Raw genomic sequence first — 24520 nt, 5'->3', positions numbered from 1 at the left:
AGTGAATTAGAGTTTATTTGTGCTTTCAAAAAATGCAATGAAAGAGTTGAAAGTGCCTCTCCAAGGCCTGAACATGCACAAATTGCACTTGGTCTTGGGGCTAGAAACGAGAAGAAGAAGATGAAGGGGGGGGGGTGGGGGTCGGGGGTTATGCCCCTCCTCAGCAACTCTGGAGGCAAATGTTTTTAGGAATACCTGTACCTTGGGACTTGAGTTGACTTTGATTTTTTTATTTGTTTTCGAAGAACGAAAGGTTGAAGATGTACAATTAATTTTCTATTTTCTTTTAAAACACATTGTTTTACTAAATAAAGTTTCACGTTGGTGGACTAGTTGAGGCTTTGTTTGTTAAATGATTTTGGCAAAGGCAAAGGCGATCTACTTTTTTATTTTTTCAACATTCTCTTACTTTTCACTTCATATTAATCATTTTTTATTACTATTTAAATAAAAAAATTACTATAAAACAAAATTTTTTTCATACCAAACATTCTTACATTTTCACTTTTTTTTTAAAAAAATATTTTTACTTTTTTCACATCAATTAATTTTTACTACAACGTCAAATCGAAGCCGAAACGAAAGTGTTTATGAAACCAACCCCACTTGTTCCCACTATTTTCTTGACATATAAAAAAAGTTCTAATTTCACCGTGTAAATAAAGAAGAAAAGACAATTCGTTTTTCTCAAATAAACCATTGACAAGACAAGGCACCGGCACAAGCACAAAAGTCATATAGAAAAATCAAACTTTCCATCACATTTTGTTCAAAACAAGACAAAATAAATAACAAATAACAAAAAATTTAGCTAATTTATCACATCTCAATTTCTGAGCAAAAAATTAAAACAAAATGTATTTTTTGTTAAGTTAAAATGCTGAGTAAATGCTTACACTTTTAACACACAAGTCAAAGACACACTTTCACCTCACACACTTTCACCTCACGTGAGACACCAATTTTAGAGCCATGTGCCAATCAAATCCAAAAAGCAATTCTCAAATCTCCCTGTTCCCTTGCTTTGAGTTTGTTTTCTATTATGTGTGTGATATTTGTAAAATCAGATATACATCTTACAAAAATTTGCTACGGCATTTTCTTCTTAAAGACTTCAAATTTCTTTAGTATTCCTTTCTCCATTCAACAATTGGCATCTTCTGCTTCAAGAGTTCTAGTAAATTTGTTCCATTCAACTTTCAAACTTCAAGCATTCAACTCTTTAACTGGGTCCATTCAACTTTCAAACTTCAAGCATTCAACTCTTTAACCGGGTCCATTCAACTTTTTCTTATAAAAATTGAGGTATGTAATTAAATTTTTATATTTAAATTTAGATTGTTCTTTTAAAATAATTTTTTTAATATTTATATTGCTATTCTTGATAGTTGTTTTTGTATTTAATTATTTATGAATATATATTTGTTGCATATTTTAATGGTATAAAATATATAATTGTAGCTATATGAGATTATGGAGAAAAACAATGATTTTATTGGGCTCCAATTAAATTTTTATAATTTTTTTAATACTCTTAATTATTTTTGTTCAACTTTATTTTTGTATTCATCAAAAAAATTGTGCCCCCACTGAATGGACATCTTGGCTCCGCCACGTCTTGGCTATTTGAAGTCAATCTTGGCTCCTAATACAAAAGTTTGCACTAATTTCTACCTCTAATTTTGATTATCCTACCACGACCAATTTGAACCATGAATCAACCATGAAAATGACCACATTAAACATCACAATTAAGCCAACTCACAAAAGAGAGACACACATGATGTCTTTATGTTTGGTTGCAGAGAAAATGTGGGAGATAGAGCAATCACTTGGTTCTTGGTCACGCCTTTCTGTGATGCCAACATTCATTTTTCAGAATTATTTGAATATCAATCATACATACTAGAGTCTCATTTCACTGAGTTGATAAGGTTGATGGGCACTGCTACGTACATTAGCCCAATAAAATACATATGAGATGAAATATAATATGTAGCATTACTCTCCACCAATTACTCTTTGGCCATCCTAGTAAGGATTCTCGTTTGTTTTAATATATAAATATTGAAAATCCACGTAAAAATATTTAAGATTGTGGTTAAACTTTAAATCATTATAATCGAATTTTATTATAAAATTTGGTGTCAGTTTGTTAAAGTTAGACGAAAATTAAATAAATTATTCCTTTAAATAACAAAGGGTTAAAAAAAATTAAATTAAATTAAAAAAAAAAAAATGCATAGCGTAACTTTTAAGAGTATGCCTCTGGGCCGAACCACCCCAAATTCTCTTGTCTATTTTTTTTCTCTTGCTTTCGCTACTTTTCCCGCAATTTATATTTCATTACAAGTTACTACACTTACAATGGAGAAAGATGAAGAAGCATTTATGGAAGTGCAAAATGGCGAAGAAAATGTAATATATCCACAAGTTAGAATTGTGATGGTGGTGGAGGAAGAATTAATGGAAGTGCAAATTGGCAAAGAAAATGTAATCCAATTTCAACGCTTCATTTGTGAATTAAGATTACGGGCAACAAATTAGCCATTAGATAAGAGAATGGTGAGATTGACTTTAGGTGTGAGTGTCCAATCACATGACTTTCTTATAAGAAAGGATTTGTATAAGTGTGCTTTGAAAAAATGCAATAAAGGAATTGAAAGTGCTTGTCTTTTCTGTAACGTCTAACACGGGAACAAATTTATGACTTTCTTATCATCATCTTTGAATTCAAATTGCTTAGAAGAAATGTAAGAGAATTGAAAGAGCTTCCTTCTTTTTCTTTGAAGTTTCTTTCAAGTTTTTGTGTCCAAATCAACCATTATTAGTGTAATTTATTGTTCCAATTTGAACACGTGAACAATTACACAAAAAGTCATTCCCGTGTTGAGATTGGATCAATAATAGTGATGCGTTAGGGGATGATCACATCATAATAGTCATGGTTATCCCCACACCATATTTAACTATTTAAGGGGATGCATATCTATAAATAGTTAAGGGGATGGAGGACGAAGTCCATCCAACTTTCTTTTAACTATTTCTCTTTGTTTTCCCTCTTGGATTTCCACCCTTTTATCCTTCCAAGCACTTTTATTCATTTTACTTCAAATAAATTATCAGGATAAATCAAGTCTTTCGGAGTTGAGTCATGGATATCAGAACAACGAGATCTCCTGAAGCCATCTTCTCTTCATCTTCTTCCCCTCATTCCAACTGGATCTATGACGTTTTCTTGAGTTTCAGAGGCGAAGACACGCGCAAAAACTTCATCGACCACCTCTACTTTGCTTTGAGAGATGCTGGAATCAAAATCTTTAAAGATGACAATGAGCTCCGAAGAGGACAATACCTTGCATCCGAATTGATACGGGCAATCCAAGGATCTAGAATCTCTATCATCGTTTTCTCAAGGAACTATGTGGCTTCGAGGTGGTGCATGGAGGAACTTGTGGAAATTATGGAGTGTCGAAGAACTTTGAAGCAACTGGTTCTACCTATATTCTATGATGTTGAGCCCTCTGATGTGAGAAACCAGACGGGTAGTTTTGCAGAAGCATTCGCGAAACATGAAGAGTATTACTTGTTGGACATGGACAAAGTTCTCAAGTGGAGAAGAGCTTTGTGTGAGGCTGCTAATTTGTCAGGGTGGGATCTAAGAAAAACTGCAGACGGGTAAGTTCATATAAGCAATAGTTTTGTCTTTCACCTACTATATTTTAGTACATTTATAGTATCACATTGCAATATGTTTTCTATATATACATATATTATAATATGAACATTTGTTTTATTAAAAAAAATAAAAATCTAAAATAGTCAAAGTATAGTCATGCATATATATCGGACATTATAAACAATGGAAGTAAGTTTTTAGGGTGGAACCACCTCAAAACTCTTTGCTTATCTCTTTCTCATTTTTCTCATACTTTCTTGTTTTTATTTTATTTTACTTTATATTCTATCAAATTTTTTATTTTTTATTTCATTGCTAAAAACAATTATCATATATATAAGCCGAATCACTTTTTAGAAGTATTCTAGAATTACGACATGTGGTGTGAACCCATTTTTTTTAAATGCTAAACTGGTTTTTTAAGGCATAATTTTATTCCAAAAAAAAAAAAAAAAGGAAAAACTTCACTTTAAACCCCTGAACTACTGCCCCTTTTGACATGCCCCCCTCAAACTTCAAAACCTCTCATTTTGAACCCCCTGAACTTTCAATTTCGATCACTTTGGACCCCTCCGTTAGATTTTAAATGTTAAAAGTTAGACAATGATGTTTATACCTTGACTTTTTTATAAAATTCCAAATTCATCCTTAATTTCAAATTAATATATATTTTTTAAAATTATTAAAAAAAATCTCAAGGTGACCTACGGTTGGGCCACCTTGTAACCTTTTTTTTCATTTTTTTCATAAAAAGAAAATTGAAGGGTAATTTTTTCTTTTTAAGAGTTTTAGCGGCAAAAATTGACGTAGGGGGTCCAAAGTGAAGAGTTTTGAAGTTTGGAGGTTATAGTTCAGAGGTACAAAGTGAAGTTTCTCCTCTCTCTCTCTCTCTCTCTCTCTCTCTATATATATATATATATATATATATATATGTATATATATATATATATATATATATGTATATATATATATATATATATATATATATATAAGCCGAATCACTTTTTAGAGGTAGTCTAGAATTACGACATGTAGTGTGTACCCAATTTTTTTTTAAGGCTAAACCGGTTTTTTAAGGCATAATTTTATTAAAAAAAAAAAAAAAAGGAAAAACTTCACTTTAAACCCTTGAACTACCAACCCTTTTGACATGCCCCCCTCAAACTTTAAAACCTCTCATTTTTGGCCCCTGAATTTTCAATTTCTACCATTTTGAACCTCTCCGTTAGATTTTAAACGTTAAAAGTTAGACAATGATGTTTATACCTTGACTTTTTTATAAAATTTCAAATTCATCCTTAATTTCAAATTAATTTTTTTTTAAAAAAAAAAAATTATTAAAAAATCTCAAGGTGACCCACGTTGGGCCACCTTGTAACCTTTTTTTTTTTTTCTTTTTTTTTCATAAAAAGAAAATTGAAGGGTAATTTTGTCTTTTTAAGAGTTTTAACGGCAAAAATTGACGGAGAAGGTCCAAAGTGAGGAGTTTTGAAGTTTGAAGAGAGCATATCAAAAAGGGTGGTAGTTCAGGGGCATAAAATGAAGTTTCTCCTATATATATATATATATAACTTGATAATTGCCCAAATAAAAGAAGGTTGTAGAGAGTAAATAAGTCTACAAGAAGAAGAGTTAGTTAACAAAATTGTGGCCAAAATTACTGACAAGGTAATATAGTGTTATGACTAAGCCAACTCTTGTGCTCATCTCAAGTATTACTTCAACTTGAATGATAGTTGTAGTTTGTTATTGCCTTTAGAGGCATTGATAGAATTCAAATCATGGTGGAAATTTGTTGATGTGATTTGATATTCCATCAAATCATGTGGGAAAAAAAAAGCCTAGTTGACCTAGTTTATTTTGACCTACCTTTTGCATACATATAGGCCACCTTTTAGTTTTTGAGATAGAAAGAGTGGAAATAACTAGAGAAAATGAAGAAAACCCTTTGCAACTACAATCCAAACAATCTTACTTTGCCAGCTGCACTATAGGTTTGAAAATAACAAAACACTATTCTTTGTCATGGACTTAAAAGCGAGGGTAATTTTTTTTGTCCGTGTGAGAGAGGTTTTGAGTCTATTGGATTTTGGGTTAACATAATTCTATGGTATAAAAAATTAGTTTCTTCAAACTTTAGCCCATTAGTATGGAAAATGTTAATGAGTTAAGGATAATGGCCAAAACTAATATGTTCTAAGTTTTTACATATTCGTGTATATGAAACTTATATTTCAATTCTCTCTTGTATAATGTGACTCTACCTAACTTCTTAAAATAATTTCCAGGCATGAAGCAAAGTTTATTAGGAAAATTGTTGAAGAGATTTCAAGAGAACTGAACAACACACACTTGTTTATAGCACTCTACCCAGTTGGAGTAGATTCTCATGTTCAAGACATAACTTTTGGGTTAAATGTTGGAGCTAACGATATTCGCATGGTAGGAATCTTGGGAATGGGTGGAATTGGCAAAACAACCATTGCTAAAGCCATTTATAACCAATTTTTTCATGGATTTGAAGGTAAAACTTTTCTTTCAAATGTTAGGGAAACTTCCAAGGAACCTAGGGGTCAGGTTCATCTCCAAGAACAACTTCTTTCTGACATCTTGAAGACAAGCGAGATAAAGATAAGTAGTGTTGATAGAGGAATCAATATGATTAAAGAAAGACTTTGTAATAAAGCAATACTTGTGATACTTGATGATGTAGACCAAATGGAGCAATTGAATGCCATATGTAGAAGGCGTGAATGGTTTGGATTGGGAAGTAGAATTATTATAACAACAAGAGATGAGCATTTGCTAAAGGAGCTAGAAGTGGATTGTGTATATAGAGTTACAGCAATGAATGACATTGACTCTCTTGAGCTCTTTAGTTGGCATGCCTTTAGGAATAGTTATCCTATTGAAGATTATACTGATTTGTCAAGAAGTGTCGTTGCTTACTGTGGAGGGTTGCCACTAGCACTTGAAGTTTTGGGCTCATTCCTTTTCTCTAGGAGCATGCTAGAATGGAAAAGTGCATTAGATAAATTGAAGAGGATTCCTCATGAGCAAATTCAAAATAAACTTAGAATAAGTTTTGATGGACTAAGCGACAATACTGAAAATGATATATTCCTTGACATATCATGTTTCTTCATAGGAAAGGATATCAACTATGTTGTAAAAATATTGGGTGGCTGTGGTTTTTTTGCAAAGATTGGAATTAGTGTCCTCATTCAGCAGTGTCTTCTTAAAGTTAGTGAGACAAACGAGTTTACAATGCATGATCTGTTGCGAGACATGGGAAGAGAAATCGTTCGTGAAAAACACCCCAATGAACCTGGGAAATGGAGTAGATTATGGCTGCATGAGGATGCATTTGATATATTGACAAAGCACGAGGTAATAAGAACTTTCTCAATTGAAAACATTGAAAGAGAAAAAAAAAAAAAAAAAACATTTTTTTTTCTTTCTAAGATATATGTTATTCGGGAAGCAAATGCGTACTAATTCACACTGATCACATGCCTTGAAAGTTTAATCCATATATTTCTTATTTGAAAATAGGAACTTTTTTTTTTCTTTCCTAACATCATTCTATTGTTTTTGTAGTTGCAAACATGATTACATTATATTAAGCAAAGCGAGATAAATGAAATGATTAATAAGAAAGATTATGTGATAAGTTTGGATAATCACTTGTCTCATGCAATTCTTGTGTTTTTTACAGGGAACAAATGCAGTTGAAGGACTTACTTTAGAATTGACAAGTCTAAGTAAGATAAATTTCAATTCAGAAGCATTTATTAAGATGCAGAGACTAAGATTACTCCAACTTGATCACGTTCGACTCATTGGAGACTATAAATATCTTTCCAAAGAATTAAGGTGGCTCTGTTGGCATGGATTCCCTCTAAAGTTTATACCAAATGACTTTTATCCAAGAAACTTAGTTGTGATTGACTTGCAATATAGCAATCTAAAAAAAGTTTGGGAAAGTCCCAAGGTAAAATAATCAATGATTTATTTATTTATTATTTTTTTTTTTTTATGTTCTATGCTCTAATATTACGCTTTCCTTCCTTTTTCATTGGTTGTTTTTTCATTTGTTTAGCAGTTGCTTGAGAAGATGAAAATTCTAAATCTCAGTCACTCTCATTATCTGAGTCAGACCCCTGACTTTTCAAAACTCCCAAATCTAGAGCAACTACTACTTGAAGATTGTACGAGTTTGCTTGAGGTTCACCACTCCATTGGAGATCTTAGTAATCTTGTTTTGGTGAATTTGAAAGATTGCAAATGCCTTAAAAGTTTGCCAAGGAGTTTCTATAAGTTGAAGTCTCTAGAAACTCTCATTCTTTCTGGGTGTTCAAAAATGCAAAATTTGGCTGACAACTTGGGGGAGATGGAATCATTGACAACTCTTCTTGCAGACAGAACTGCTATAAGACAAGTGCCTTTTAGTATAGTGCAACTGAAGAATCTCAAATATTTATCTCTATGTGGGTGTAAAGGATCACCGTCTAAGTCATTGCCATCACTCTTTTGGTCTTGGATATCACCAAGGAAAAGTCCTAAGTCAGTCAATCTACTGCCTGCTGCACTACAAGGCTTGAACTCACTAACACACTTATGTCTCCGGGACTGCAATTTATCGGATGACGGAATTCCTATAGATCTTTGGAATTTATGCTCTCTTAAAATTTTAGATTTAAGATGCAATAGTTTTGAAAGCCTATCAACAAGCCTAGGTGGTCTTTCGAAGCTTCAACATCTCAGACTGGATCGCTGTAGAAAGCTTAAATCAATTCCGGATTTACCAGCAAGTTTGATTTTTTTAGATGCAAAACATTGCATTGCACTGGAAAGAATGCCAGACCTATCAAAGCTCTCAAATATGAATGGTATGAACCTTGCTAACTGTCACAAATTGGTCGAAATTCTAGGTTTGGATAAGCGTTCAAATCCTATTGTGCCTATTGGCATGGTAGGATGCATGAATCTAACATATACTCTTAAGCAAAGCTTCCTACAGGTACATGTTTTCTCTCTCTCTCTCTCTCTCTCTCTCTCTCTTTTTCTTAATTTTTAAGGGAAACTTCACTTTAGACCCCTGAATTACCGCGCGTTTTGACAAGCTCCCAAACTTTAAAACTTCTCAATTTGAACCCTCCGTCAGATTTTAAACGTTAAACGTGAGACAATAATGTTTATATCCCTGACTTTTTTATAAAATTTCAAAGACCTTAATTTTAAATTAATTAATTTTTTTTAAAAAAAAATTATTATAAGAAAAAAAATCACAAGGCGACCCATGGTTGGGCCACCTTATGAACCTTTTCTTTCTTTAAAAAAAAAATATATATATATTTTTTAGGGTTAAATACTAAATACCCCCTGGGTTTCGTTGCATTATTTTTTCCCCCCTAGGGTTTGATTTTTATCATAGGAGGTCCTTGTGATTTTGATAATAGACCAAATTAGTCCTGTCAGTTGACCGTTAGTTGACTTAACGAAAGTCCACATTTACCAATCAAATGTTAACACATGGCACCTACTTAAAACTTTTTTATTTTATTTTTTAAAATTTTTTTTAAAAAAATGGGGATGGCTCTTGGCAATTTGGGGGTGGCTCGGCCAACCCCTTTGGCCATGGGGGTGGCTTGGCCACCCCTATCTGGCCGGATGGGGGTAGCCGAGCCACCCCCTTGGTGCCCAAGGGGGTGGCTGAAACCACCCCCATGGAGCCTAGGGGGTGGCCGAGCCACCCCAGTGTGATCTCTCATATCGCCTGGGTATGGAGATGAGGATGTGCTTAAATGTATACTACACCCTTAATGACAACAACGCGTTTTAAAGCCATGATGGTCATGGTCCCATCAGAATTCCGCAGTTAAGCGTGTTTTTGCTGGAGTAGTACTAAGATAGGTGACCTCCTGAGAAGTACCTCCTGGGAAGTCTGGGGGGGGAGCCAAAAGCGGACAATATTGTGTGTCATTGAGGTGGGGTGTTACACCCAGTACCCACTGGGGGTGGTTTCCTGGCCACCCCCCATTTCGCCGGATGGGGTGGTCGAGCCACCCCCAAATGGCCAAGGGGGTGGCTCGGCCACCCCCAATTTTTTTTTTTTTTTTTTAAAGAAATTAAAAAAAAAATTAAGTAGGTGCCACGTGTCAACATTTGATTGGTCCACATGGACTTCTGTTAAGTCAACTGACAAAAGGACTAATTTGGTCTATTATCAAAACTACAAGGACCTCGTGTGATAAAAATCAAACCCTAGGGGGAAAAAATAAAGCAACGAAATCCCAGAGGGGTATGGAGTATTTAACCCCTTTTAATAAAAAGAAAATTGAAGGGTAAATTTGTCCTTTTAGGGGTTTTAACGGCAAAAATTGACGGATGGGGTAAATTGCATCAAATTGAAAGTTTAAGGGTTGAATTTGAGAGATTTTAAAGTTTAGGGGCTTGCCAAAATGTGCGGTAATTCAAGGGTTTGAAATGAAGTTTTCCCTAATTTTTAACTAAAATAGAATAAGGGGAAAATACATTTTACCCCCTTAAATTATCCACTCATTTGCACTTTGACATCGAATGTTTAAAAAGTGACACTTGACCCTCCTCCTAAACTTCCAAATTGTTGCAATTCGACCATTCTGACTTCTTTTTTTCCCAAAATGCCCAAATCCCAAGTTAAAAAATAATAATAATAATTAAATAAAATAAAATAAAAATTAAGGGGTGGCCGGCCACCCCAGTTGGGCCTAGGGGTGGCTTTGGCCACCCGAGACAGAACACCCCTTAATTTTTAATTTTTAATTTTTAATTTTTTTTTAAAAACTTGGGATAGGGGCATTTTGGAAAAAAAAAATCAGAATGGTTGAATTGCAACAATTTGAAAGTTTTTTTGGGGGGGGCGCGGGGGGGAGAGGGGGCAAGTGTCAGTTTTTAAACATTGGAGGTCAAAGTGTAAATGAGTGGATAGTTCATGGGGGTAAAATGTATTTTTCCCATAGAATAATGTGTGGAGTAGGATTTCAACTCAAGACCTGTTATATATCATGTTATCTCGTATCACTTAGTTAATACTTTAACACACATCATCCTATGCTAATGTAACAGGAATTTGGTGGAGTTCGTGAAGTGTTTGGCATTGTCCTCCCCGGCAATCAAATCCCCAATTGGTTCACGTATCAGTGTGAGGGACCCTCGGTACATTTTAAAGTACCTACTGTTGATCCCATATTGAAAGAGTTTGGTGTAGGTGTTGTCTTTGCATCACGTGTTCAAGTATTCTCTTCATATAAAGATAGCATGTCATTTATCAACCATACCAAGAATACTGTTCCGACTGATTTGGCAGGAACAATTGGTGGCCCATTCCCTTTTGGAGATCACCTATACCTACGCAATATTGTTCGTACCAATGATTTTGAGGATGGTGATGAAGTAGAGGTTCTTGTAGATTGAGGGCCTGAAATCATTGTGAAGAAAATAGGGGTCTATCTAGTATATGAAAGGGTTGTTGATGGAAAAGATGAGGATCATGCCATTGTTGTCAGTGATGATGACTATGACAGTAACAATATAGAAAACAGATGCTCCTCTAAGAGAAAAATGAGATCTCCAAATATGATTGATGATTCACAAACTATGATGAAAGAGAAAAAGCTCAAAAAGCTTGCTACAGAGGAAAATGAGTAATCTTTTGACTCTTTTTTGACGAGATCTCAAAAGTTTCAATTTGAGTGGTTGTAATATATATATATATATATATATATATATATATATATATATATTGTTGTCTCACATGTATTGTATAATTATTGAAATATGTCATGCTTCCAAGTGATTGTCAATGCAAGTTTCCTCTATAGTCTCCATATGCCATCCATCACGCTAAATTCTCTTAGAAAATAATCTATGTATGTTACAAGCCACAATAAGTAAATCCTTTATCTTTTTTTTTAAAAAAAAAAAACAAAAAAAGATAAAAGAAAAATGGTTAAATTCACTTTACCACCTGAAGTTTCAAGGATTTTTCAATTCGAACCCTAATGTTTAAAAATTGGCAATGTACCCCCTAATGTTTCAAAAATTTTCAATTCAAACCATCAGTTACTAATTTCCGTATAATTTGACATATATTAAAAAAAAAAAAAAGCATTGAGGGTAATTACATAATTTCATAGATTTCCGCCAAATTTGACGGAAATTAGTAACGGAAGACCTGAATTGAAAATTTTTGAAACATTAGGAGGGGTACATTGCTAATTTTTAAACATTGGGGTTCGAATTGAAAAATTCTTGATACTTTAGGGGGTAAAGTAAATTTAACCCAAAGAAAAAAATGCAAAAAGTAGGCATTGGTCAAGATTTAATGAATCTTTGTAACTTTTTATATATATTTATAAAAAATAGGGATATTTTAGAAAGGGAATTTAGATATAAACTCATTAGGTCAACGCGCCTTCATGAAAAACTCCCTACCGTATTTTTTTCGGAAATTTAGTCCCTGGGTCAATCGAAACTACAAGAAACTCCCTACCGTCAAAAATTTTTAACACCCGTTAGGGCCACTCAAAACTCCCTGTTTTACCTGATTAAAATATTAATTTTGTTTGGCCACCCCCCTTCATTTGGCCAAAGGGACTGACTCACCACCCTCTTTGATTTTTATTTTTTTTTTGTTTATATTTTTTAATATTTATAGTTTTACAATTTTTATTATTATTATTATTGTAGGTGACATGTTTTACAATGTGGCTGGTGTTGATGTTGCTCATTAATGAATTTTGTCAAATTTTCTCAACAACATGGACCTTTTTTTTTTTTATATATGCTTACCCCAAAGAGTGTTTATGAACTATTTGTCAAACCACGTGAACCAATTTTACATTTTTTTAATTTATTTAAACTCAAAGTTGTTTTGTCATTGTTACTTTGAAAATGTTTGATGGCTTTTTATTAACGTGAATTTTGGTTAAGGTTGTGTCTTGACTCTTGAAATTTTATTACAGTCATCAATAATTTCTAAGATTTTTTTATTTTTTTTATTGCAAAAGTCATGTCTAATCGAACATGAAATATGTATTTTAATTTATTTAAGCTAAGAGTTGTTTTGGCATTGTTACTTTGGAAATGTTTGATGGCTTTTTACTAACTTGAATTTTGGTTAAGGTTGTGTCTTGACCCTTCAAATTTTATTAGTCATTGGTAATTTCTAAGATTATTATTATTATTATTATTATTATTATTATTGCAAAAGTCATGTCCAATCGAACATGAAATTTGTATTTTAATTTATTTAAGGTAAGAGTTGTTTAAGCATTCATGGTGACCTTAGAAACATTTGATGGCTTTTGACTAAGGTGAATTTTTGTTAAGGTCGTGTCTTATAACTCTTGAGTTTTATTAAAGTCATCTGGGAATTTCTACAAGCCTTTGTTTTTTTTTTTTTTCAAAAGTTCTGTTTAAGGAGCATGAAAGTTGTGTTTAAATTTGTAGGAGTGGACATGGCTTTAGGTGAAAAGTTATAGTCTAATTGGCCATTGTAATTTCATATACCTTTTTAAAGGATACATGAAAAAAAAAAAAAATGTTGGCTTCAAAAAAGAGATATAAAAAGCGATGTAAAATTATTCGACCAACAAACTATGACATAGACATATGAAGGAAAAAAATAAAAGACACGTCATGATCTAAGTTTGTAACGCCCCCAAATCTGGCCTTCATTAGTCTGGTAGGGTTACTGACAATTATCCCAATATAGCTAACTGGTAGTTAACTAAATATATTATATATTATTTTCTCTTGTTAAACACTTTGGTTTTCTAAGCTAGAAAGCTATATATATATATATATATATATATATATTAATTATATTGTTAGCTTTTCTACGAAATATATTCCGAAGTCCCTCATTCACATTGACAATTGGGTTGTTCTATTACTCTTCGTTATTAGAAGTGCGTCCTTAACGAAGGTAGACGCTATAGTCTAATCCTGAGAGGTTGCATGTCAAAGGATCTAATCGCACCGAGTTATACACTCCAGGAGGCACGAATCACCCTTTAAGGACAACGCTTTTGCGTAATTTTATAGCATTGTGAGATCTTTCCATATTCTATTTTCATCTCTTTTATTTTATTGTTAATTTTCATATTGTAATTATTTTATATCAATGAGAATTTGTACACCATCCAAATTTATTTCCAACAAAAATGACACTCTTTAGAAACGACACTAAGCAAAGTGGATGAGAGAAAACAAAGAAAATGGATGAGAGGCATACGTGACAAAACGAAAAGAAAATGAGGATAGAACAAAAAGTTTTTAATCATTTTTTTATGTATTTGGTGAGTGAACAATGCTTACCGTTAATACAGTTTCCGGTACAGTGAAAATAAGGACAATTTCGCAATCTTCTTCTGGAATCATTCCTCAATCTGCAAGGCAAAAGCGTTAAGAGCATTTACCGGGGATGTTTGGGTGGATCATCCTCTAATGCTTAAGTTAACTCCTTCTCATGGATTCAATTCAAGAGTCAAAAATATATCGTGTACCTTCTTGCTTTGTGTGCTAGCCTATTTTTAGGCCGAATCGTTTTGAGCCAAATATGGTAACCAGGCTGGAAACTCGGGATTCGGGGGTAATTGAATGACAATCAAATTAATGATCCAATCTTGTGACTATTATAGGCAAATCGTATCTGCCTCGGTAATTTAATGCGTATCCTGTGAATAGTGCCCTGCATATCTCGTGTATAATGAGCATGATATCTTTCCATATTCGTTCAAGGAGGTTTCATTCGATCATTGTGATAGACTCGATTGACAGCCTATCTCGAGCCACCCTTCTGGCCTCATAGATCCAAGAGGCAGGCATACCTAACAACGTTATCCCGAGATAGTGCTAGCCTTTGACGGTGCCAACCACCCTATGGATTTTGAGCTTTGATGACATCTATACTTCTGGGCTGTTACGAACTAGGCCCATTGGCTCGGGCTATATTTTATATGTGTAACACTTACTATATTTTTTTTCAGCAGAATAATGAAGTTACCAAGGAGGGATTTAGAGTTATTTTCACCATATTGGCTCACCAAAATAACCCCCCAAAAAAAAAAAAATGATTAGTCTAACAATGCTCTTACGTGTTATTAACAAAGTAGTCTAGACAATTTTGAGCATAAAAGAGTAAAATAAAATAAAAAAGGTGAAAAACTTGAAATTTTAGAAATCCAAGTAATAAATTAAAATCACACGATTTTTGAAAAAGTAAATTTATATTTTTCCATCCCTATATCACACTTTATTTCCATGAATCTAACACTCTTTGATAAATTCCCATTTCCCCGCATCACAGTTGGCTACTATCATAAATAAATAAACACTGTTCCACTTCCTTCAAAAAAAAAAAAACGATAAGGCAGAAAATCAGGTTGTCGACGTGGCAGCATATATTCCAGTACATCAGTGACACGTGGGTCCAACGGTTGATATCCTACCAATTGCCAGAAAAGTGAAAGCCTCGCCTACGATCAGCAACAATCTCTGAAAGAAAAGGAAGGCCGATCGAGTGCGCTTCCAAGACTCCATGGCCGCACATTCTCCAGCTCCATTACCGCCCTCATTCAAAGGTAACAGGCAGTCAAAACCCAAATTTCTCAACTCAACCTCGCTTCCCTCCAATCCACCTCTCATAGTTTCGCTTCCTTATCACCATCGCCAGCGCAAGGCATTGAGAATTTCGGCCTCCGTTTCGTTCTCCAACCCAGAGGTGCGAACCGGTCCCGGTGACCTTGTTGCGTCTATCCTCTCCAAGGTGTGTCCATTTCCATCATCTTTAATTTCCCTGTGATTTTTGCCTTAGAAAATGTTCCAAGAATGGGGTTTTATGCTGAGCGGTTATTGATATTAGAATATATCAAAAGATGTGATATGGTATGATATTTGATTTATGATAGAATATTTGTTATGTTAGAATATTTACTTTATGAAATAATTACTTTTCAGAGGATTGATTGTAATTGATATAATTTTATTACCTAAATATGAAGAGCTTAATGGAGATGCTCCTCTAACTCACGTGTCATCGTCTCCGTATAATTGCCATAATACGATAAGTCGTTCGTGCACAGATCATCATAGGCTATCACGAAGCCACGTCACACAAAAGTTCATGCCCACGTGTCAGTATCTCAACTGCTTAAAATCATCCTCTCTCTCTCTCTCCCACAAAATCCAAGCTATGACTACATGCAAACATGGCGATTCACTGTTCCTCGGTGCCTTCTCTTTCCTTTAAAAACCTCACAATCCCGTCAAAACCAATATTTTCACTATTCAAGGCGATGAATCCACTCTCAAAACCTGGGCTGAGACCGTCGGCTTCTTCTGCTGCAACGATCCACCAGGTCCCGGGCCTCGACACCGACGAAGTAGACCGCATCGCCGACCAAACCTTTCAAAGGTACTCCTCGTCGTCTCCGAGGACCGGCCGAGGAGGATTAGGGACCGCCGTAGTTTGGTTCAGGAACGATCTGAGAGTGTTGGACAATGAGGCTTTGTACAAGGCGTGGGTTTCGTCCGAGATGGTATTGCCGGTTTATTGCGTCGATCCTCGACTTTTCGGCACCACCTATTATTTCGGATTCCCTAAAACTGGAGGTACTGTATTAGTATTACTAGTTTTTTTTGGCTGTGATGAAACGATTTCATTATGCATTGTATACTCCTTTAAATAAACAATTCACTTTGGATCATATGTGTTAATGTTTAACTCTCATAGTTTATAGGTATGTATGCCTGGTCTTAGAATATTAATTAAATGAGGTAATTAATCTTTGTCTATCTGTCAGAAGTTTTTTAGGATAAATGGTAACATTTTAACCGGCGGAACCAGAAATTTTTATCAAGCATGAATTTGAAATATATTTAAATAGAGAGCCAAATAATTGATGAGAAATATATTAAGATTAAAGACTAAATTAATATATAAAAAAAAAAAAAAAAATTAGTATTCATTCAAGAAAATATAAACAAAATAAAAAATAATTATTTTTTAATATAATTCAATTTTCAATTTAATTCTTGAATGATTAAAACTTATCAGAAATAAACATGTCACACAGCTGGCAAAAGCTTTATTTTTAAGATTTTGCCAAAAGTGCGTTTTGGCCATTTTTAGGCTTTTTAGACCCTTAAAAGCGCTTTTGATTTTTTTACCAAACGATTACTTTTTTCTTCAAATAGACTTTTTAAGTGTTAAACGCACTTTTAGGCTACTCAAACGCAATTCCAAACAGGTCCTAAGTCCATCTCTGTTAACATAATATCTAAGCAGTGAGTTCAAATCTTGTATCCATCAATTAAACCTCTATTTCAGTTAAATATTGTTATTAAGGTCCACATTTAAGGAGAGTGTTTGAATATTAATTAAATGATTAAATTAATTATTTTCTATCGGTTTAAGCTTTTAGGATCAGTGATGATTTAACAATTTTTTTGACTTGTTCTGAATTGATAATGGTACATAATTTTTGTGGGGGTGACTTGGAGTGGTTGTAATTGCTTGGCAGAGTTGAGAGCGCAATTTCTTGTTGAAAGTTTGGCTGACCTGAAAAAGAATTTGATAAAGCGGGGCCTGAATTTGCTTATTCGACATGGCAAGCCTGAGGAAATTCTCCCTTCTCTTGCAGAAGCTGTTGGAGCACACACAGTTGAGTGATTCCCACCATATTATGAGTTAATATTGAAGCATGCGATCTGGGTTTCTAATGTAATCTAGTCAGGTATATGCCCACAAAGAAACCTGCAGTGAGGAGCTGAATGTCGAAAGATTGGTCAGCAAAGCTCTGCGGCAAGTGGTGCTACAACAATCTTTGGGGTCGAGTAAAACTCACAACCCTAAGTTACAGCTTATTTGGGGTACCACCATGTACCACATTGATGACCTCCCATTTGATCCCGGCTGTTTACCAGATGTTTATACTCAGTTTCGTAAGGCATGATGATTCTCATAATAGTTTTGAGTTCATTATATCTTGTCAGGGATATGTAGGAAAGGTATTTTATGTGGTAGATGTGTTTGTTCACATCATAAAATTTTTTGCAGTCTATTGAAGCCAAATGCGCTATCCGGGGCTGCATTAAAACTCCAACATTTCTTGGGCCGCCACCAAGTGTCAGCGATTGGGGATGTGTTCCTTCAGTAGATCAGCTTGGAGTCCACTCACATAATGTAGCTTTATTCATACATGCATATATACTTAACAGCACATCAAGTCTCACTCTAATAAGTACTTTGAGATATACACTCCTCCATCATAACCTTAAAAATCGTGACCTTTAGTCTTTTTTCCTCTTAATTCAGGTTAGCAAAGGAATGAAGTTTGTGGGGGGTGAAAGTGCCGCACTGGGCAGGGTAAACGAATACTTCTGGAAGAAGGCAAGTGAAAATCTCTCAAAATTTTATTTTCATTGATGCTTGTTTTTGGCAGCAGCATTGTCATCTATATACATTGCAACATGAATGAAAATTTAACATCTTAAATACATTACAACAAAAATAAAAAATCTTAATTTATGGTGGCATTAGAGTTGTTGGTTTCAGATTCCAATAGTCTTTGTGAACGTGGAAATTCAAGGACAACAACTGTCATAATTAAAAGATTATAATAAGTGCAGTTCATGAACTTCAAAAGTAGACCTTGCCTCTTCTGTCATGTTGTTGACTCTAAATTTCTTTTTATAACCTCTGTCATCATGATGGATTTGTGCATTAGATACTAAACAAATTACAAAGGGAATCCATGGAATGTAAGATAGGCCAATATGATCAATTTCAAAATCAAACTGTGATCTAGTTACAAATATTTTATTTTTGATAGTCTCTGAATTAGACATTCTATGATGTTTAAAGGTACACTAATAGCAGCAATTATGTGGTTGTCTAATTATCATTATTGTCATGTATATGTAGGACTTGCTAAGGATATACAAAGAGACCAGAAATGGGATGTTAGGACCTGATTATTCAACAAAATTCTCTCCATGGCTTGCATCAGGAAGCCTCTCTCCTCGCTTAATACATGAAGAGGTTGAAAATTTTGTTCATTTTTGCTTTTGTACCGCATAGATATACAACATTTGAAGGATGAGACTAATTTTTAATTTCCATAGGTGAAGAGATATGAACAGGAAAGGCAAGCAAATGATTCCACATACTGGTACTGCTTTTTTCTTTCAGGATATGATTATCGATAGATTTTCTATTTTTTCCCAATTTCCTATGTTTATTTTGGTACCATGGGTCATAAAAGTTAAGTCCCACAATGAATGACTGGATTATGAGGCACATATTTGTCAAGTCCCATATTGGTTATGTATTAGGCGAGATTGGACTATATAAATAACTTTAAGGAGCTCCAATTATAACTTTGATTAGTCCTTCTAAGGTATAGCACATAGCTGGCTAGTGCTTCCCTAAGTTGTGACACAATTGAATTCATGTTTTCCTGAGTAACAAGGTACTTGAGCCAAATTTATGTGAAGAATATCCAGCTGCTTCTTTTCTGTGGGGACTGATATATATACATATATACCCTGCTCCTCAAAACCAGCAGAAAGGACAGTTTGTGAGTCATGACAATCAAGGTTCTCCTCCATTGATTGAGTCAACCTCAGATGCCAAGCAACCTCAAGACAACAAAGTTTCAGATGCGGTGACACCAGAGGTTGCTACAGTGGCAAACCAACATACTGATCAATCGGGAATGGGCTGGGGGTTTACCCTGGTTCATGCTAGAGAGTGATCTCCTAAGGGGCGGGCAAATGACTTTAAAAGAAATTGTATTGAGAAGTAATCTATATGGAATTTGTGCCGCGTCTCTTTGTGTCATGGGTCCCTGATTTGTAATTGCTCAAGACATCATCTTACCACCTTCTATGGAAATTGTTGATAATACACAGCTCATAGCTAACCCAACAGAACCAATTAATTTGTGTCTTCAATTACAAATCGAGAGGAACGCGGATACTGTATAAAAATACCAAATAACAATATTCAGATGACATTGGCATAACTTCTTTACTTAACCAACCTCACCCACTTACTTTTTTCCCATATTTGGGTCCCCCTACACACACCTCTCAAACAGAAAGGAAAGAAGAAAATCTTCCAAGCACATGCGTAGGCCTGTTCTGAGCTATTATGTAAATGTCCAGGTGAGATTGAGTTAACCATGGAAATGCAGACTGTGCAGTATTGGACAGATGGCAACGAAAGATTGCTGGAAATTCACTAATTACAAGCCAATCTTTGAGCTGGGTTGAACTTTTTGTATCAGGGAACTTTTTCTTCTCACTTCCTGAATCTATGTTCAACTTGACAGGGTTTTGTTCGAATTGATATGGAGAGATTACTTCAGGTTTCTATCAGTCAAATATGGGAATTCCCTTTTCCATATAGGTAAATATTAGAAATATTTGATTCATGCTGTGTTTGTTCAGTTTAGATCATGAAACTTTGGACCTGTGGTTTAATGAATGCTGTGTTCTTGGATAATACACAATATTACTGATCTGCATGTAAGTATCATTATTGAAATGTTTTCAGGTTACATGTTTCTTATATGTAGTCATGTAAAGTTCTCTTTTTAAGGTGGTCCAAGAAAAGTGGAGCATGAATGGAGCCAGGACAAGGATTTGTTTGAGTCCTGGAGAGACGGCCGTACAGGGTATATAGTTGTTTCCACATATGTCTGAGTTGCTGCTTTCTTTTCATTTCAGTACGTACTTTTATAGGTGCATGGCCACATGGAAATGAAATGAGTCTTGTTTTGATATCTGCTGCATTAGAAGTTATCCTACTTCATTTTTGTTTATTGACTGAAAATAACATTTTATAATAAAAGTTTTATTTCAGTGATTCGTCATCTGAACATGACCATCTATGGCCACTCCAAACCCCCCCCCCCCCCCCCCCCTTTTTCTTTCTCTCTTTTTTTTTCCCTCTACATGAAACAGGGCGATCATTTGCCCTGGAAAACCAAAATGTAGTCAAACATTGAACATTAGGTTGCCAGAAAATTGTTCTGCTCCATGATTGACATAATTAAGGTTGGTGAACTTTTAGGTACCCCCTCATAGATGCAAACATGAAAGAACTGTCAACCACAGGGTTCATGTCAAATCGAGGCCGACAAGTAAATCTCAAGAATGCCTTAAGACAGCTTGTTTGAATCTCAATATTACTTAATATAGTTGACTGTGTTATGAATAATTGGTGTTATTTCTACAGATAGTATGTTCCTTTCTTGTTCGAGATATGGGCATTGATTGGCGTATGGGAGCTGAATGGTTTGAGACATGCCTTTTGGATTATGACCCATGTTCCAATTATGGGAATTGGACATATGGAGCAGGTGATTCTCATCTTCATGGATCTGCCCGTTATCATATATGCTTGGATATTTGTATATGTAAGCATTTTTTTGTGTAGAGTGCATGACAAGCCAGCCTGTTGTGATGTTTTCTGCATGTTGTTAGTTCAAAGTGGTTGCTTCATAAATTGGGAAAGCAGTTTAAATAGTATGATTTTTCTTTTTTTCACATTATCAGTGCCAATTCTAGTCATGGTGTCAAACAGTATGACCGTCTTGGTAACACTCTAGGGCGTTACAGGCTGCAGGATGGCCATGATGAGATTACAGAGGTGCATTTGGGTATCTTTTTTCTTTCTTTTTTTTCATTACTAATGGGGTCCAGTCTCTGCCCAGTGTGTGGGATATGTGTTGGGGTCAGAAAAGACAAAAAGAAGTAGCAAGATTTTGGGCTGAAGAAATATTCTTTTTTCTTTTATATTTTTCAGAGAAAGTGTTATAATGAAAGGACAATTTGTTTGACTTGCATGTGAACCCATGGCAACCTTTACATAATAGTACTATGGAACTAGGCAAAGACACCTGTGTTTATTTGTTTACTGCATTTTTAAGGAGACGTAGAAAACAATGAAGAGAAACTAAAGAGAATGTTATCATTATATAGATATATATATTTGGAAGTAATGATATTCCTTTTACCTCATTCTATAAATTTTCCCATGAAATCCTGTTGTTTGTCAATAACGGGAGGATTAAAGCCAGAACGATCGATGTCCTGGAAGTGAAAAGTATTGGTAGATGGTGGATACAAAAGGAAAAACATGATACTGAAGGGAAAAAATTGGTATGTGTTTCAGAAGTTGATTGGTGTGATTGGACAATCATTTGACCTGACTAGTAAACCTAACCATTATCCATGACAAAAAATGTTACTATTAAACAGTATGTTTAAATTCTTGAATGCAGCTGCTAAACATGTTAGTTTTGTTTTTAACTTTGCTGTTAGTGAGATCTATGGATGATGCCAGTTATTGTTGTTTTTGTTCAGGAGTTGGGAATGACCCTAGAGAAGATCGCTACTTCAGCATCCCAAAGCAAGTGAGTGCTTTCATACAAATTTTATTTTATTTTATTTTCTTGGAGGTGGGTAGGCATTTATAAAGGTTGTTTCAGATGCAATTCTTATTTCATAATTCTGAAATTAGATTTGTTTATGGATTAAGTTGGGAGAAATAAATGGTTTTTATAACTCCATATTGGCAAGCAGGAATAATATGAAAGGAGAAATTCTACATATACTCCAACTCACATTCCCAAGTGCACACTCCTTGACATGGCACTAATGTTCTAAAAACATTATTGGATCCTAAATCTAATACTGCTTCATCCAAAATTCAGATCAAGGAGTGTGCAATTGAGAGTGTAAGAGTGGGAGTGTGTTTGGCATTCTTTAAAGAAAGATAGAAGTACATATAGCACTTGGTTTTCTGGATGTACTACAGCTTTTCTAGATCTTTTTATTCTTCATGTTAATGGTAAGTGAAAATATGCATACTACAAGACCTGAGTTGCAATTATTCAACCCAAGCAGCACCATCCAACTCCCTTTTGAATTGTTTTGAAAAAATATAATGCTGAACATGCTTTGGTTTTTTTAGAAAAATAGGTGATAAAATTTGAATTGACAGATAGTTTCCAAGAATTAGTGATCCTAGGAGTGTTTCGTACTAGTTCATAGATAATAAAAGCAAGTGAATTCATTAGTACAGAGAAACATTGGACATGGAAAGGGTACAAATATTCTGCTTCATCACACAAACATATTATACACACCTAAGATACTTCTGGAATTGCAGGCACAGACATATGATCCTGAAGGCGAGTATGTGGCATACTGGTTGCCGCAGTTACGAGCACTTCCTAAAGATAAAAGGAACTTTCCGGGAAAATCATATATTGAGCAAGTTGTACCACTCAAGTTCAATAGTGTTGGTAAGCACCCTGGTCAGAGTGCAAGAAAAACCAGTTTTGGAGGGAGACAAACAAGGGGGCGAGGGAGATAGAGCTTCAAATATGAGATAAAGCACGGCATTCTTCTAAATTATAAGTAGTGAGGAATGGTTTTTCATTACTCTTGTTTCCCTTAATCTGTTTTGTATCTTTTAACCTCAACAATGTAGGAAAAGTGTGCGAGCATCGAAATCCATGAGTGAAAAATGTAGACAAGTTGATTTGACTGGCAAATATGCAAATAAATGAGGCTGTTGTGTTGAAGATAAAGGTTGTGTGGTTTCAGGCAAGAGTACTTCATGATGACAATCCACTGGATTTTCTCTGCCTATGATGTTGATAACATATCAATATTTTGATGTGCTTTGGATGATATGCTTTTCCTATTCTTTGGTGGTGCTAGAAGGATCCTAATATGCTATATGAAAAATGTTGGGAAACTTCACTTTATATTTCCTGAACTATCACGGCTTTTGAGAAGTCTTCTCAAATTTCAAAAGCTCTCAATTTAACTCCTTAAATTTTCAATTTGATTCAATTGATCACCCTTTGGCCTTTGCCAAATTTAGTCGTTAACCCCTAATACAAGTTATTAAAAAGACCAAATTACCTTTCGATTTAAAAAAAAAAAAAAAATTGAAATTAAGGGTAAATATTTTATAAAAAAAAAAAATCATGGGTATAAAGATCATTTTATCACTTTTAATGTTTAAAATTTGACGAGGAGGAGTACATTGCATCAAATTAAAAGTTCAAGAGGTGAAATTTAGAGTTATTGAAATTGTGGAAATTTTTTCAAAATGCGTGGTAATCCAGAAGTCTTAAGTAAAGTTTTTAAATAGATTTAATGAGTCACTAAAGCAAGTAGAGTTCGTTAATTCAAGTGTGAGATCGAACAAAGTATTCTCGGCTTTTCTTTCATAGGACTGAAATCAATTCCATAAATAACTTAAAGTGTGAATAATAACAATGCTTAACAATAAATCTTGCATCAATATAATAATATATCAAGTAACCAAATAAGCTTAAACAAAGGAGAAATTCGCATCATAGATTCGAAACATTTTATGGAACACTTTTTTCACACATTTCTTATAATACACTATGAGCAATAAAGCTTCATCATCATATCTAAAAATATAACACTAAACATTATGCCTTGGCATTTTCTGTGGTCCTTTGAATCTAAACAATGGTCTTCGAATCAGACTGATAAATATAAAGCCATTTGAATCAGAGCATTGGTTTCAAGGGGAAAATGCACTTTATACCCCTAAAGTATCCACTCATTTGCGTTTTGGCGCACAATGTTTAAAAAGTGACAAAAGATCCCAACAATGTATATGACATTAGCAAGAAATACCATCCATCTATGAAATTTGTCTATTTGGATGGAAACTAAGTCACGAGCGTGGCACGTGACCTTTTTTAACCAAAGCTTTCGAAAATGACCTCA

At 34.4% G+C, this 24520-nt stretch overlaps 1 protein-coding gene and 1 pseudogene across 4 annotated transcripts; both read left to right on the top strand.

Moving 5' to 3' along the window:
* The first annotated feature begins 3154 nt into the window (after positions 1-3154).
* On the top strand, positions 3155-11425 carry LOC132190841 (disease resistance protein RUN1-like; annotated as a pseudogene). Its single transcript, XR_015909158.1, has 5 exons — positions 3155-3678; positions 5968-7069; positions 7398-7673; positions 7782-8702; positions 10790-11425. The product of XR_015909158.1 is annotated as a disease resistance protein RUN1-like (transcript).
* A 4408-nt stretch (positions 11426-15833) lies between these two features.
* LOC132189265 (cryptochrome DASH, chloroplastic/mitochondrial) lies at positions 15834-23469 on the top strand. 3 transcript variants are annotated; one of them, XM_059603923.2, is made up of 13 exons: positions 15838-16339; positions 17251-17390; positions 17464-17676; positions 17787-17912; positions 18045-18119; positions 18654-18770; positions 18854-18900; positions 20065-20141; positions 20334-20409; positions 20808-20877; positions 20973-21096; positions 22103-22152; positions 22911-23469. In XM_059603923.2, exons 1-13 carry the CDS (start codon positions 15937-15939, stop codon positions 23115-23117), a joined length of 1725 nt encoding a protein of 574 aa, XP_059459906.2. In that variant the 5' UTR covers positions 15838-15936; the 3' UTR covers positions 23118-23469. The 3 variants fall into 3 exon arrangements, with proteins under 3 accessions (XP_088366971.1, XP_059459906.2, XP_088366970.1); XM_088510845.1 differs by lacking the exon at positions 17787-17912 and having other exon boundaries at positions 15834-16339; positions 17371-17390; XM_088510844.1 differs by lacking the exon at positions 17787-17912 and having other exon boundaries at positions 15840-16339.
* The last annotated feature ends 1051 nt before the right edge of the window (positions 23470-24520 follow it).

The sequence above is a fragment of the Corylus avellana genome, chromosome 9 (assembly GCF_965113065.1).
Source record: "Corylus avellana chromosome 9, dhCorAvel1.hap1.2, whole genome shotgun sequence".
Taxonomy (NCBI): Eukaryota; Viridiplantae; Streptophyta; class Magnoliopsida; order Fagales; family Betulaceae; genus Corylus; species Corylus avellana.
This window is presented reverse-complemented; position numbering and strand designations above follow the sequence as displayed.